The 15,959-nt window shown below is 45.6% G+C and overlaps 1 protein-coding gene across 3 annotated transcripts; it reads left to right on the plus strand.

The window, feature by feature from the left end:
* The first annotated feature begins 6,396 nt into the window (after positions 1-6,396).
* Positions 6,397-15,697, plus strand: alkbh6 (alkB homolog 6). Of its 3 annotated transcripts, none has more exons than XM_055663630.1 (7): positions 6,397-6,662; positions 8,952-9,091; positions 10,158-10,226; positions 12,897-12,957; positions 13,596-13,747; positions 14,431-14,541; positions 15,231-15,697. In XM_055663630.1, the coding sequence occupies exons 2-7, from the start codon at positions 9,038-9,040 to the stop codon at positions 15,501-15,503; spliced, it is 720 nt and encodes a 239-aa protein (XP_055519605.1). In that variant the 5' UTR covers positions 6,397-6,662; positions 8,952-9,037; the 3' UTR covers positions 15,504-15,697. The 3 variants fall into 3 exon arrangements, with proteins under 3 accessions (XP_055519605.1, XP_055519607.1, XP_055519606.1); XM_055663632.1 differs by lacking the exon at positions 6,397-6,662 and adding an exon at positions 6,676-6,775; XM_055663631.1 differs by lacking the exon at positions 6,397-6,662 and adding an exon at positions 6,786-7,160.
* Positions 15,698-15,959: the final 262 nt, after the last annotated feature.

Raw genomic sequence — 15,959 nt, forward strand, 5'->3', positions numbered from 1 at the left:
TAAATAATAATAAGTGTCCGGAGGGGGGGGGTGGTGATTGGCAGTCACCGAGGTACGTTGTTGAGTAGAGTGACAGCCGCCGGAAAGAAGCTGTTCCTCGACCTGCTGGTTCGGCAACGGAGAGACCTGTAGCGCCTCCCGGATGTTAGGAGGGTAAACAGTCCATGGTTGTGGTGAGAGCAGTCCTTGGCGATGCTGAGCGCCCTCCGCAGACAGCGCTTGCATAGATAGAGATAGAGAGATGAAACAGGCTCACCTTTGGCCCACCGAGTCCGCGCCGACCAGCGACCCTACACACACCAGGGACCATTTAACATTATACCAAGCCAACTAACCCACAAACTTGTACATCATTGGCGTGTGGGAGAAAAACGCACGCAGGTCATGGAGAGAACATGCAAACTCCAAACAGATAGCAATGTGGTCAATATCGAACCAGGGTCTCCGACAACGGGAGGCAGTAGTTCTAGCAGTACACCGCTGTGCCATCCAATAGACAATAGACAATAGGTGCAGGAGTAGGCCATTCGGCCCTTCGAGCCAGCACCGCCATTCAATGCAATCATGGCTGATCATCCCCAATCAGTACCCCGTTCCTGCCTTTTCCCCATATCCCCTCACCCCGCTATTTTTAAGAGCCCTATCCCACTCTCTCTTGAAAGTATCCAGAGAACCTGCCTCCACCGCCCTCTGAGGCGGAGAATTCCACAGACTCACCACTCTCTGTGAGAAAAAGTGTTTCCTCGTCTCCGTTCTAAATGGCTTACTCCTTCTTCTTAAACTGTGTGTGGCCCCTGGTTCTGGACTCCCCCAACATCAGGAACATGTTTCCTGCCTCTAGCGTGTCCAAACCCTTAACAATCGTATATGTTTCAATGAGATCGCCTCTCATCCTTCTAAACTCCAGAGTGTACAAGCCCAGCTGCTTCATTCTCTCAGCATATGACAGTCCCGCCATCCCGGGAATTAACCTTGTAAACCTACGCTGGGCTCCCTCAATAGCAAGAATGTCCTTCCTCAAATTAGGAAGGACCTTCCTCAATGACACCTCTTTTCCGAATGCCACATCCTCACCCTGCAATGCATCAAAACGATTACACCATGCTGGGGTAATTATAGACTAGGGAATCACATGCAAAATCCTCGCTAGTTTAGTGTTGTTCTTTTTAGTTTAGAGATCAGTGCGGAAACAGGCCCTTCGGCCCACCGAGTCTGTGCCGACCAGCGATCCCCGCTCACTAACACTATCCGACACACAATTCTACCCTTACACCAAGCCAATTCACCTACAAACCTGTACGCCTTTGGAGTGTGTGGGAGGAAAGCAAAGACCTCGGAGAAAAGCCCATGCAGGTCACGGGAAGGAGGTACAGGCAAGCACCCACTCTCAGGATGGGACCCGGTTCTCTGGCGCTGTGAGGCAGCAACTCCACCTTAATGGACTCAATGAAGCCAATGTGGCAACAAAGATCCCTGAATAAACATTAGTCATGTACTACTTCACCAAACCTTGCCCAGCAATAATGGTGAGGTCTACTCAGTTTCTATGCAGTGTTGACTAACTGCCTGGATTTATATGCTTTGCTTATATACTAAATAAACAAACGTGAAGGGTACAGCTAAGCACTTCACTTATTTATTTAGCCTGTAAATGGGCTTACCTCGATAAAATATCAACACTGGGAACTCTGGTGCTCAAGTCAACTTTGAACTACTAACTGTGTATAACTCATGTCTGAGTTTGGAAATGTCAAATGCTCGTATGCACAGCTTTAAGTTGGGAGGTCAAAGCTTAAAGAACATGTGTGGAACAAGTTATATTGTTATACATGCCAGGGGTGGAGGTGGGGGCTGATAAGGTTGCAAGGTATGGAGGGAGGTTACACAAAAAAGCTGGAGAAACTCAGCGGGTGCAGCAGCATCTATGGAGCGAAGGAAACAGGCAAGAGGAGAACTTCTTCAAGGTAGGCTGATAAACAAGGTATGGAGGGATATGGATCACATGCAGGCAGAGACCAGTTGACAGCATGGATAGAAACATAGAAACATAGAAAATAGGTGCAGGAGGAGGACATTTGGCCCTTCCAGACAGCACCACCATTCATCGTGATCATGGCTGATCGTCCCCTATCAATAACCTGCCTGCCTTCTCCCCATATCCCTTGGCTCCACAAGCCCCTAGAGCTCTATCGACACGAATAGCTGGAGTAACTCAGCGGGACAGGCGGCACCTCTGGAGAGAAGGGATGGGTGATGTTTGGTCTCGGTCCGAAAAGTCACATTTAAGAATAACATTTAAAAGATATTGGATAGAGAGTAGACAAAAGTTCTGGAGAAACTCAGCGGGTGCAGCAGCATCTATGGAGCGAAGGAAATAGGCAACGTTTCGGGTCGAAACCCCGAAGGGAAATAGGTAACGTTTCGGGTCGAAACCCGGAAGGGTTTCGTCCCGAAACGTTGCCTATTTCCTTCGCTCCATAGATGCTGCTGCACCCGCTGAGTTTCTCCAGCACTTTTGTCTACCTTCGATTTTCCAGCATCTGCAGTTCCTTCTTAAAGGTATTGGATAGGTACATGGATTGGAAAGGTTTAGAGGGATATGGACAAACGTAAGCAAATGGGACCCTTAGATGAGGCATCATGTTCATAGGTTCTAGCAGCAAATTACGGCCATTCGGCCCATCAAGTCTACTGCACCATTCAACCATGGCTGATCTATCTCTCCCACCTAACCCCATTCTCCTGCCTTGTCCCCGTAACCTCTGTCACCCATACTAATTGTTGGATGATCACCCATACTAAGTTGGATGATCAGCCATGATCATATTGAATGGCGGTGCAGGCTCGAAGGGCCGAATGGCCTCTACTCCTGCACCTATTTTCTATGTTTCTATGTTTCTAATCAAGAAATCTATCTATCTATGTTGTAAAACTGAGTACGAGCAGCTTTCAGTTTCACTGTACATGTATAGTGACAATAAATGGCATATCATATCATATCAAAAATATCCATTGGCTTGGCCTCCACAACTGCCTGTGGCATCTTGGCCAGCATGGACGAGTTGGGCCGAAGGGCCTGTTTCCGTGGTGGATGACGCAATGATTCGAACTCATGCCATTTCTCCTTTTACAGTAGTTGCTTGCCAAGAAACATCGGAACCTGTGAGGATGATTTTTTTTATTGTTTCTGGTTCAGCAGCGATTCTTTGTACCTGTCCTAATTATACCAATCATCCCTCTCCGCTGGTGGTCCTCCGGGGCTGGAGACGGCTCCTGGTGTGGTCCCAAAGCCCATGGACATAGAAAGCCCGTGTTCTTATCCGCTGCCATGACTTGCTCTTAACATGAAAGGGAAAGGAGAACCAGAGGTGCTGCTCCTGTTCACGAGGAGGAACACCTTCAGCAACAGACTGGTTACAACAAGATGTAATATGGAACGCCACAGGAGATCCTTCTTCCCTGTGGCTATCGAACTGTACAACTCTCCCCCCTTCTGTCATGGGATAGACTGCCCCCCCCCCCCACTTCCCCCCCGCCCCCCCCTTCTCCAAATCTTTGCACATCCCCAATCCTTTCCACTAGTCATTTTAATTTAATGTTTCATTTATCTTGTGTTTTTTTAATGACTGTCGGCAAATCAATTTCCCTCCTGGGATTAAGTTGTTAGTGTTAGTTTCAGAGATAAACGCGGAAACAGGCCCTTCGGCCCACCAAGTCCGTGCCGACCAGCGATCCCCGCACATTAACACTATCCTCCACGCACCAGGGTCAATTTTTACATTTATACCCAGCCAATGTACCTGCAATTTACCTGCACGTCTTTGGAGTGTGGGAGGAAACCGAAGATCTCGGAGAAGATCACGCAGGTCGCGGAGAGAACGTACAAACCCCGTACAGACAGCACCAGTAGTCGGGATCGAACCCGGGTCTCCAGCACTGCAAGTGCTGTTATGCCCCTGTCCCACTTAGGAAACCTAAACGGAAACCTCTGGAGACTTTGCGCCCCACCCAAGGTTTCCGTGCGGTTCCCGGAGGTTGCAGGAGGTTGCAGGTAGTGGAAGCAGGTAGGGAGACTGACAAAAACCTCCGGGAACCTCCGGGAACTGCACGGAAACCTTGGGTGGGGCGCAAAGTCTCCAGAGGTTTCCGTTCAGGTTTCCTAAGTGGGACAGGGGCATAAGGCAGCAATTCTACCGCTGCGCCACTTTGCCACCCTGTTCTATCGTGTTGTGTCGTATCGTATTGTATCGGGGGTATGGAGAGAAGGCATATTGAATGGCGGTGCAGGCTTGTAGGGCCGAATATGTGCGTGCATGTTCATGTATAAACTCATGTAAATCTGCAGTTGGGGAAACACACAACAGGAGGCTGGTCTAGTTCTGGTTTCTGGGCAACCAAGAGTGATGTGTTTGCGGTTAACCAGTATTTGCACTGATGGGCCGAAGGGCCAGTTCCCGTGCTGCATGGCTTTGCGAGTCCACAACTGGATACAAAAGCATTTTTTAGGGAAGAGCAAAAGGTCTGAAAGGTGTGATGTAAATATGATTTTAAAACCAGATGGCAACTCCTACCTGGAATTCTGATATTTGCTTGAGGCGTTGGAAACTTCATCGAAAAAAATATTTCTAATAAAGTTTGCAACTCACAAGAAAACAGAGAAAAAGGCCAAGACACAAACCTGAAATCCTTTGTAGACACAAAAAACTGGAGCAACTCAGCGGGTCAGGCAACATCTCTGGAGAAAATAAAAAATAGGCAACGTTTCGGGTCGAGACCCTTCTTCAGACCTGAAATGTCCCCTATTCTTTTTCTCCAGAGATGCTGTCTGACCCGCTGAGTTACTCCAGCTTTTTGTGTCGATCTTGGGTTTAAACTGAACTATCTCCAGCATCTGCGGTTCCTTCTGACACTGGAATCTTTTATGTCTGGCATATAATTTTAGAGAATTCTGGACAACCCACTCAGACTACTATTAATTGTGCCTTTGTACCTTACAGCCAATATCAACACATGGTTTAATAGTGTGTCTGCAATTACATTGAGCAGGATAAGAGGCAGTGTTTAAGGATAAAGCTTCATCCACACATTCCTAACATGCTTTGTTGCCATCCAACTCCCCCCTCTCCCCTCCCCCTATCCCCCCTCTCAGAAACTCCTCACCAAATCTCCACAGGATCACACTTGATATCACCTGCAAACAATGATCATGAGGTCATGGTCAGAAGTGGTAGAAGCAGAATTAGGCCATTCGGCCCATCAAGTCTACTCTGCCATCCAATGATCCCTCTCTCCCTCCGTCCTAACCCCATTCTCCTGCCTTCTCCCCATAACCCCTGACACCTGTACCAATCAAGTATCTATCTATCTCCATTGACTTGGCCTCCACAGTCTTCGGTGGCAAAGAATTCCACTGATTCACCACCCTCTGACTGAAGAAATTCCTCCTCATCTCCTTCCTAAATGAATCTCAGTTAATTCTGAGGCTGTGGCCTCTAGTCCTAGACTCTCCCACTAGTGGAAACATCCTCTCCACATCCACTCTATCCAAACCTTTCACTATTCGGTAAGTTTCAATGAGGTCCCCACTCATCCCGCTAAACTCCAGTGCCGTCAAATGCTCCTCATATGTTAACCCAATCATTCCTGTGATCGTTCTTGTAAACCTCCTCTGGGCCCTCTCCAGAGCCAGCACATCCTTCCCCAGATACGGTGCCCAAAATTGTATGATTATGGTACCCATGTCGTGTCCCAGCTACACTAGTCCCACCTGCCCGCGTTTGGTCCATATCCCTCCAAACCTGCCCTATCCCTGTGTTTAAGAAGGAACTGCAGATGCTGGAAAATTGAAGGTAGACAAAAATGCTGGAGAAACTGAGCGGGTGCAGCAGCATCTATGGAGCGAAGGAAATAGGCAACGTTTCGGGACGAAACGTTGCCTATTTCCTTCGCTCCATAGATGCTGCTGCACCCGCTGAGTTTCTCCAGCATTTTTGTCTACCTGCCCTATCCATGTTCCTGTCTAACTGTTTCTTGAATGTTGGGATAGTCCCTGCCTCAACTACCTCCTCTGGCAGCTCGTTCCATACACTCACCCCTTTGTGTGAAAAAGTTACCCCTCAGATTCCTATTTAATCTTTCCCCTTCACCTAACACCTCTGTCCTTTTGCAGTTGCAAACTCTCTTTAAAAAGATATATTTGAGCTGGCAAGATTTTTACTGCACCAGCACCTCAGAGAATTTGTGTAAATGATAAAAATGTTATGTTATTGTGAAATGACATTTGATTTATAACCAAGCAGGTAGCGCCCTCTACTGCAGGCTACCACTACAGAGAGTTTTTATTCGGATAGCCTTACTTACTGAACGGAAGGGAGACACAAAATGCTACACACGGAACTGACTTATTTGAAGGGAAATCAATAGCATGCAGGAGGTAATTTGATTTAATTGAGAGATACAGCGCAGAAACAGGCCCTTCGAGTCCCGCACCGACCAGTGGTCCCACCAGCAGATTAGGGACAATTTATATAAATCAAGCCAGTTCACCTACAAACCAGCCTCGGAGAAACCCCACGCAGATCACTGAGGGGAGAACGTGCAAACTCCGCACAGACAGCACCCGTGGGCGGATTGGAACCCGGGTCTCCGGCGCTGCAAACGATGTAAGAGCAACTCTACCGCTGCAATAACCTCAGGGATGGGAAGGATTTTAAATATATATTATTTAGCTGTGAGAAGCGTTGAGCAACAGTGATATTCGGGACTAAAATCACAGGTATTATTTATTCCACAGCCTGGGATTGCAACTTTCACCCAACGTTATTCCATTTATCCTACACGGCGGAAAGCTTGCACTAAACCATTTATTATAACAATTTCAGCTGACTGCATAGGCGGTGTAACAAAAAGCCATGTGACAATAAACTAAACAGCACCTTGCACCAAAGATACTAGAGGAGCGCCTCTATAATCTAGTTGAAGCTCCTCTATAATCCTTGCCTTGCACTGTGCAACACGTCCAGTTCCCAGTTAGCGAGGAGGGAGAGAGGGAGAGGGGCGATGGCTGGAGGTTTTGCAGCCAGGACAACAGATATTTAAGACCAGCAGCAGCAGCTTGGATTTGAAAATGGTGCCAAGCATAGCGACTCTTCCATACCACGGTAGGCTATTTCTATACACGTTGCACCTAATTTGGAATTGTGTTTATGAGTTTATTTGGGGTGCAGCGGTAGAGATGCTGCCTGATTGTGTTAATCTGCGGCACATCACAATAAAACACTCTTGACTGTACCTTTTGCCCGATGGGAGAGGGAGAGGAGAGAGAAGAGAGTGCTTTTTAGATATGAGTTGTTGGCTCTAAGATCTTTGGTTGGCAGTGTGGTTGTAATTTCACCGAGTGACATTCACACGCCAGAGGGAGTTGCAGGTTATATTTCACAAGGGGACAGCACTTGTCTTTGGAGGAGGGCACATTGCCTCTTACCAACCCCCGAGCCTTTGTTGGTGGTTTGTGGACAAGTCTGGCAGACGTGAAATGTGAAAAGGTCAGGGGGTTAGTACCGAAGATAGATACAACTTGCCGGAGTAACTCAGCGGGACAGGCAGCGTCTCTGGAGAGAAGGGACAGGCGAGATTCTTCCTCAGACTCCAGGGACAGCGGTGGCAAATAGATCAAATGAATGAAAAATATGCAAAAATGTAACGATGAGAGGAATAGATCGGGTAGAGATGCACAGAGTCTCTTGCCCAGAGTAGGGGAATCGAGGACCAGAGGACTTGGGTTTAAGGTGAAGGGGGGAAAAGATTTAACAGGAATCTGAGCACTAACTTTTTCACACATAGGGTGGTGGATGTATGTGGAACAAGCTGCCAGAGGAGGTAGTTGAGGCTGGGACTATCCCAGCGTTTAAGAAACAGTTTGACAGGTACATGGAGAGGACAGGTTTGGAGGGATATGCACCAAACGCAGGCAGGTGGGACTAGTGTAGCTGGGACATGTTGGCATTTTGGGCCTCACCCGTTGAGTTACTCCAGCATTTTGTGTCTATCTTCATGTTATTTGTCAATGTAAATAGATATTTTGTTGAAATAATTCAATAAGAAGGGCGGAAAGTACTTTGTTTAAGAAGGAACTGCAGATGCTGGAAAATCGAAAGAGCTGGAGAAACTCAGCGGGTGCAGCAGCATCTATGGAGCGAAGGAAATGGGCAACGTTTCGGGCCGAATAGGAACTGTTTTAGGAAATAGGTAACGTTTTGGGCCGAAACCCTTTTGGGTTTCGGCCCGAAACGTTGCCTATTTCCTTCGCTCCATAGATGCTGCTGCACCCGCTGAGTTTCTCCAGCACTCGAAGGGCCTGTTTCCGCGCTGTATCTCTCAATTAAATCAAACTACCTCCTGCATGCTATTGATTTCCCTTCAAATAAGTCAGTTCCGTGTGTAGCATTTTGTGTCTCCCTTCCGTTCAGTAAGTAAGGCTATCCGAATAAAAACTCTCTGTAGTGGTAGCCTGCAGTAGAGGGCGCTACCTGCTTGATTATAAATCAAATGTCATTGTACAATAACATAACATTTTTATCATTTACACAAATTCTCTGAGGTGCTGGTGCAGTAAAAATCTTGCCAGCTCAAATATATCTTTTTAAAGAGAGTTTGCAACTGCAAAAGGACAGAGGTGTTAGGTGAAGGGGAAAGATTAAATAGGAATCTGAGGGGTAACTTTTCCACACAAAGGGGTGAGTGTATGGAACGAGCTGCCAGAGGAGGTAGTTGAGGCAGGGACTATCCCAACATTCAAGAAACAGTTAGACAGGAACATGGATAGGGCAGGTAGACAAAAACCCGAAACGTTGCCTATTTCCTTCGCTCCGTAGATGCTGCTGCACCCGCTGAGTTTCTCCAGCACGTTTGTCTACTCGCGTGTGTAATAGTTCCCTGTTCTTTATTTACAGGTGCACGGCTTTGAGTGCTAACATTGACAAGGGTTCTTGTATTCATTTTGAAGAACAAATGTTCCATTCGTCGATTTGAGGTTGCCATGGATGTCCAGAACAGTGGTGCACCTGAGTTGGAGCTTCACCGTGTAGAACAGGTGTGTTAAACATAGAAACATAGAAAATAGGTGCAGGAGGAGGCCACTCGGCCCTTCAAGCCAGCATAGCCATTCATTGTGATCATGGCTGATCGTCCCCAATCAATAACCCGTGCCTGCCTTCTCCCCATATCCCTTGACTCCACTACCCCAGCCGCTTCAAAGGTTCTTTATTAGTCACATACACCAATTGGTGTAGTGAAATACGTATTGCCATTGCAACACATTAAACAAAAAGAATACAACATAACAGTAATAAAGAAATTCAAACGTTAAAAAAACCTCTAGTTCCTCCCTACACGAACACAGAAGCATCATCAATTTCTGCGACTTTACATTGGCATCCAAATAGAAATGCTAATGCATGATTCAATCAAGAAAGACAGTTTGTTCCAGTTTGTAATCATTTACATTATTCCCTGTTAGCCTATTTCCTTCAACACCCCTTTGTCTATCGGTATTCCGGATCTGTTTGGTTCTTTGTATCCGATTTAATATTTTCAAAGTGATCGCCTCTCTCTGATGCTGGTTATGAGATAATGCACCATTACTGCATTAGGTTGCAGCTCCTAGACTGTGGAACGGCATCCCCCTTCCCATCAGAACTGACCCCTCCATAACCAGCATCAAAACGCCTATCTCACCAGGGACTAACTCTACAGAACGTTTTTCCTTCTATTATTTATTATGTAAAAGAATATGTGTGTTATGATTGTGTTTATAATTTGTTTGGTTGTTTTGTTGTTTGTCTTTTGCACAAAAAATCCGCGAGCATTGCCACTTTCATTTCACTGCACATCTCGTATGTGTATGTGACAAATAAACTTGACTTGACTTGACTCCTTTAAGTCGAGACTAAAATCTTATCTATACTCCCAAGCCTTTCCTGACGTCCACTGAGCGAGGGTTATATGTATATATGCATGTAGCTTGTTTGTTTATACTATTCTTATAACAAATGTAAAGCACTTTGCCCAACGAGAGTTGTTTTTTAAATGTGCTGTATAAATAAATGTGACTTAACTTGACTTGACTTGACTACTGAATTTTGCTTTCTTCCGTTTAGGCTCCAGCAACTGTATATTACATCCCCAACTTCATCACTGTGTCAGAAGAAAATTATCTTCTGCAGCAGGTATGTTACTGCACTTCGATTCCAGAGTAATAAAATTAATTGATTCAGAGAGAAAATGCTTGGAGCCCTGTTTATAGAGTCTCTCTCTCAACTGAGGTTGTTTTGTTTTTCATTTGGATGGAGTCGGAGAGTCTTGCAGTGTGGAAACAGGTCCTTCTTAGAAACATAGAAACATAGAAATTAGGTGCAGGAGTAGGCCATTCGGCCCTTCGAGCCTGCACCGCCATTCAATATGATCATGGCTGATCATCCAACTCAGTATCCCGTACCTGCCTTCTCTCCATACCCCCTGATCCCCTCAGCCACAAGGGCCACATCTAACTCCCTCTTAAATATAGCCAATGAACTGGCCTCAACTACCCTCTGTGGCAGAGAGTTCCAGAGATTCACCACTCTCTGTGTGAAAAAAGTTCTTCTCATCTCGGTTTTAAAGGATTTCCCCTTTATCCTTAAGCTGTGACCCCTCTTCTTCTTAGTTGGGTCCTTGGTCCTCCAAAATATTCCTTTTTAAAAAAATATTTTCATTAGAAGTGATGTACAATAATATAAAGACATAAATAACACATTACATTTCATATACAACTTATTTTTAATTTAATAGCAGAAAAAAAAGAGTAAGCAAAGCAAGAAATATAGATAGAGAATCGAAATAGCTCGAAAAAGGTGATGTGAAATAAGCAGAAAGAGAAAGAATAGAGGAGAGAGAAAGAGAAAAGGGAGAAAAAACAGATTAAAAGGGATATGTATCTTTACCCACTCTTCACCTGGTTGTGACACAATTAATTTCTAAGTTTGTGTTGCACCATATGCTTGTAATAAGTGGATAAATGGAGACCAAATCTTTAAAAATTGGTCTGATTTGCCTGATAGGAGGAATCTCATATCTCTCCAAGATATTCCAAATGGAATTTAAACTGGAGGTGGTGGAGGGAGGACTTAAGCCAGAAAGGGTTATTGGGAAGAAAGAGCTACTTTAAATGTAGTTGCATCTGGTTGGGTAACTATAGTTGGGTGGAGATTATTCCATGCTTTAATTGTGTGCGGGGGAAGAACGAATTACTGTACACATCTGTCTTTGTAGCTGGGATCACAAATTGGGTCGAACCTTCAGCCCACTTTGCCCACCACCATGTCCCATCTACTCTCGTTCCAAAGTATTAAGGTTGACTTTAACTCTAAGCTAAAGTAAACTGTCACATGTAAAGCTGGTTGTGTGTCTTGTAAAATTGTTTCTTTTTGTTGTAAGGCTGCAGAAACTAAAGTTCCTAACGAATAAATAAAGTTCATTGAATTTAATTCAGCAAAAGAGGAAAATGTAGTTCTCAGCGTTGTTGTCTACTTCTTGCGTGTGGCGTGCACAGCCTAAAGTTGTAGGGCAACTTGTTCTATTTGATTGGGCACGCCGGGTTGATTGCATTCGTCAAAACAGGGCGGACCACGTGAAGGTTGCAATCTCCCACCCCGGGTAAATGATGCCCAGGTGGGACAGGCCCTTTAGTTTGCAGACACAGAGCGGAAACAGGCCCTTCGGCCCAGCGTGTCCGACATACTAGCACCACCCTATACCCACTCGGGACAATTTTACCTTCACACCAGGTACGTACACTACACCTGTACGTCTTTGGAGTGTGGGAGGAAACATCAGCCCCATAGACCAAGAGTAGGCAAAATGTCTAGGAAGGAACTGCAGATGCTGGTTTAAACTGAAGATAGACACAAAAAGCTGGAGTAACTGACAATTAAATTGACTATTGACTACTGATAACTCAGCGGGACAGGCAGCATCTCTGGAGGGAAGGAATGGGTGACCTTCTGAAGAAGGGTCTCAACCTGAAACGTCACCCATTCCTTCTCTCCAGAGATGCTGCCTGTCCCGCAGAGTTACTCCAGCTTTTTGCGCCTATTCGGACTAAGGGTACAATAGGCTTGTATCAAAAGCTTCTGCGAAATCTCCTCAAGGTCTGCCTACTTTGCAGAAGTTCTCCTCCTGCCTCCGAAGACAATTTAACAACCTCCTCCCTCACTTCCACCCCTCTGTGATTCCCCCTTCCCATTGTCTCCGCCTCTTCCTTTCTTCTTCCCGCCCCCCCCCCCCCCCCCACCCTCACTTCAGTCTGAAGAAGGGTCTCGACCCGAAACGTTGCCTATTTCCTTTGCTCCATAGATGCTGCCTCACCCGCTGAGTTTCGCCAGCATTTTTGTCGAACTGGCCAGGAAGCAAGCGGGCAAGATCATCTCTGACCCCTCTCACCCTGGCCACAAACTCTTTGAATCACTTCCCTCTGGAAGGCGACTCCGGATTGTCAAAGCTGCCACAGCCAGACATAAAAACAGTTTTTATCCACGAGTAGTTGCTCTACTCAACAGCCAAAAATCTGTAGCCTCCCTTTGATCTGGTATTTTGTTGGTTCACATGCTTGATCAATGGTGTTTTATCATTAATGTTTCATTATTATTGTTTAGTGTTTTCTGAGTCATTCGTAACTGTCACTGTGTGTCATGTTGTTACTTGCGGGCGGAGCACCAAGGCAAATTCCTTGTATGTGAATACTTGGCCAATAAACTTACTTGTATAGGGACATTGTTTGACTCAAATTACTTTGACAGCTTCACAGGTGCATCTTTTTGCTGTTGTGTTCCTTATTATTTCACATATTATTTCTCTTGCAGGTTTATAATTCCCCGAAACCCAAATGGACTCAGTTGTCGGGAAGAAGGCTACAGAACTGGGGTGAGGGGAGACGGGAGTGATGAGAGTATGAATGTTGATTGAATGTGTAGGTGGGTGAATTATTTAGGGACAAGATGCTTTTATAAAGTTGGATGAATTATCCCACGTTCAGTCGAAGAACCAGTGTTTAAGAAGGAACGGCAGATGCTGGAAAATCGAAGGTAGACAAAAGTGCTGGAGAAACTCAGCGGGTGCAGCAGCATCTATGGAGCGAAGGAAGTAGGCAACGTTTTGGGAACCGTTTTAGGAAATAGGCAACGTTTCGGGCCGAAACCCGAAAGGGTTTCGGCCCGAAACGTTGCCTATTTCCTTCGCTCCATAGATGCTGCTGCACCCGCTGAGTTTCCCCAGCATTTTTGTCTACCAGTCTAAGGACCAGACAGGAAGACTTTTCTTTCACATGAGTGCTTTGATGGTGAAGGTGGCAGGAGATTTAGTGGGTGGCGCAGCAGGTAGAGCTACTGCCTCACAGCGCCAGAGACCCGGGTTCGATCCCGACTACAGCTGCTGTCTGTACGGAGTTTGAGTTTGCACGTACTCCGAGATCTTAGGATTCCTCCCACACTCCAAAGACGTACATTAAGTGTGAACTTGAACTTGCTAGACTCTAACGAATCCCTTTTCCTTGTCTTCTGCAGGCGGTTTGCCCCACCCAAGGGGCATGCTGGCTGAAAAGCTTCCCGAATGGCTGGACAAGTACTCCAGGAAAATCTCATCCATGGATGCTTTCTCGGGGAAAGTTGCCAATCATGTCTTGGTTAACGAATACAATCCTGGTGAAGGAATCATGGTACGAGTGTATAACACGGCCAAACCAACCTATTTGTTTCAAATGCTTTCAAAATTTTATTTATTATTAAGGCAAATTTATAAATTACGCAAAATATATACAGCGGGACAGGCAGCATCTCTGGTGAGAAGGAATGGGTGACTCTTCGGGTCGAGACCCTTCTTCAGACCCGAAACGTCACCCCATCCTTCTCTCCAGAGATGCTGCATGTCCCGCTGAGTTACTCCAGCATTTTGTGTCTATCTTCGGTATTCAAATCGTTTGCTATGTCGCTCTTCAAGGGAGATGCTAAATGCATTTCATTGTCTCTGTACTGTACACTGACAATGACAATTAAAATTGAATCTGAATCTGAATCTGAAGAGTCAAATAGAGCTCTTAGGGATAGCGGAGTTAAGGGATATGGAGAGAAGGCAGGAACGGGGTACTGATTGTGGATGATCAGCCATGATCACATTGAATAGTGGTGCTGGCTCCATTCCTTCTCTCCATAGATCCTGTCACCCGCTGAGTTTCTCCAACATTATTATCTACCTGTGAGTCTAAACACATATTTTTCTTATTCATTGCTTTTAATATATGGAATATATTTAAATAATATTTATATCTAATTTTTTTGTGGCAGATATTCGTAGATATTAGTCATTGAATTGTTGTGTGCAATGAATATTTTTGTTTCATAGCCTCATGAGGACGGACCAATGTATTTTCCGACTGTGACCACAATAAGCCTTGGCTCTCAAACTCTCTTAGATTTCTATCAACCCATTCAAAGAGAGAATGAAATGGGAGAGGTCAGTATTTAACTCCTTATCTTTTTGCCATTGCCTTCTCCAACATCAAAATATCGGGGTGGTGCAGCGGGTAGAGCTGCTGCCTTACAGCACCAGTCAGTAGACAATAGGTGCAGGAGTAGGCCATTCGGCCCTTCGAGCCTGCATCTTTGATCAGCCATGATCACAATGAATATTGCTGGCTTGAAGGGCCGAATGGCCTCCTCCTGCACCTATTGTCTATGTTTCTAGCTCCACCATTTAATATGATCATGGCTGAACCTACACTGCACTTCCTCAATAGAAAGAATGTCCTTCCTCAAATTTGGAGACCAAGCTGCACACAATAATACAGGTGTGGTCTCACTAGGGCCCTGTACAACAAGATAGAAACATAGAAAATAGGTGCAGGAGTAGGCCATTCGGCCCTTCGAGCCTGCATCACCATTCAATATGATTATGGCTGATCATCCAACTCAGTATCCTGTACCTGCCTTCTCTCCATACCCCCTGATCCCTTTAGCCACATCTAACTCCCTCTTAAATATAGCCAATGAACTAGATATGTTGTTAGTTGTAATCTTATTGAATAATTTGGCAGCCACAAGGATCTGTAAGTCTACAATTTCTTCTTTTGTAGCATTTGGCAAAAAGAAAATCCTTTTCTCTTTTTCATGGACATTGAGTAATTCTTGCTCCACCTTTTCCAGGTTGGTTTTCCACAAACGGAGGAGAATCGCTTTGTCCTATCTCTGCTGCTTGAACCACGCAGCCTCCTAGTGCTGAAGGACGAGATGTACTTGCACTACCTGCATGGGATCAGACCCACGTCCCAGGATACCATAACAGAGAAGGTGGCAAACCTGAACTCGTGCAACTCCAAGCTGGGGGCCAATTTAACCCGCACTACAAGAATATCTCTGACCATTCGTCACGTGCCAAAGGTTTTGAAAACTACCATTCTGCTGGGGAAGAGGAGATAAGGGAGACACAAAATGCTGGAGTAACTCAGCGGGACAGGCAGCATCTCTGGAGAGAAGGAATGGGTGACGTTTCGGGTCGAGACCCTTCTTCGCACGCTATAAGATGAAATAAGTGAGATGAGGACACAGATCCGGCACAACTTGTTCATCTGCTTTCTCCACCCCCGTCTTGAAATTTACTCCTCTACACCAAAGTACAAGTTCAGTGTTTTTTTTTCCATTAAGAAACAAGTCGGGCCATGACTTGCAGTGACTCTTGTTTCAATTCTAGCTGTAGGTTAAAAGCCACACCCAGCTTGGTGCTCGTTGTGCCGTGGGACTAGAGTCATCCTGGTCTCCAGAGTTTACAAAATCAGTGGACAAGATTAAATAAGACAAAGTGCTGGAGGAACTCAGAAGGTCAGGCAGCATCTGTGGAGGGAATGGGCAGGGCTTTTCATAGAAACATGGAAAATA

This window comes from Leucoraja erinacea, chromosome 38 (genome assembly GCF_028641065.1).
Source record: "Leucoraja erinacea ecotype New England chromosome 38, Leri_hhj_1, whole genome shotgun sequence".
In the NCBI taxonomy this organism is placed as follows: domain Eukaryota; kingdom Metazoa; phylum Chordata; class Chondrichthyes; order Rajiformes; family Rajidae; genus Leucoraja; species Leucoraja erinaceus.

Bases quoted from the DNA above. Each gene is read 5' to 3' on its own strand.
- alkbh6 (XM_055663630.1), top strand. From the start codon at position 9,038: ATGGATGTCCAGAACAGTGGTGCACCTGAGTTGGAGCTTCACCGTGTA. The intron at 9,092-10,157 runs GTGTGTTAAACA...TCTTCCGTTTAG, and splicing joins AGCTTCACCGTGTAGAACAG to GCTCCAGCAACTGTATATTA. The intron at 13,748-14,430 runs GTACGAGTGTAT...TTTGTTTCATAG, and splicing joins ATCCTGGTGAAGGAATCATG to CCTCATGAGGACGGACCAAT.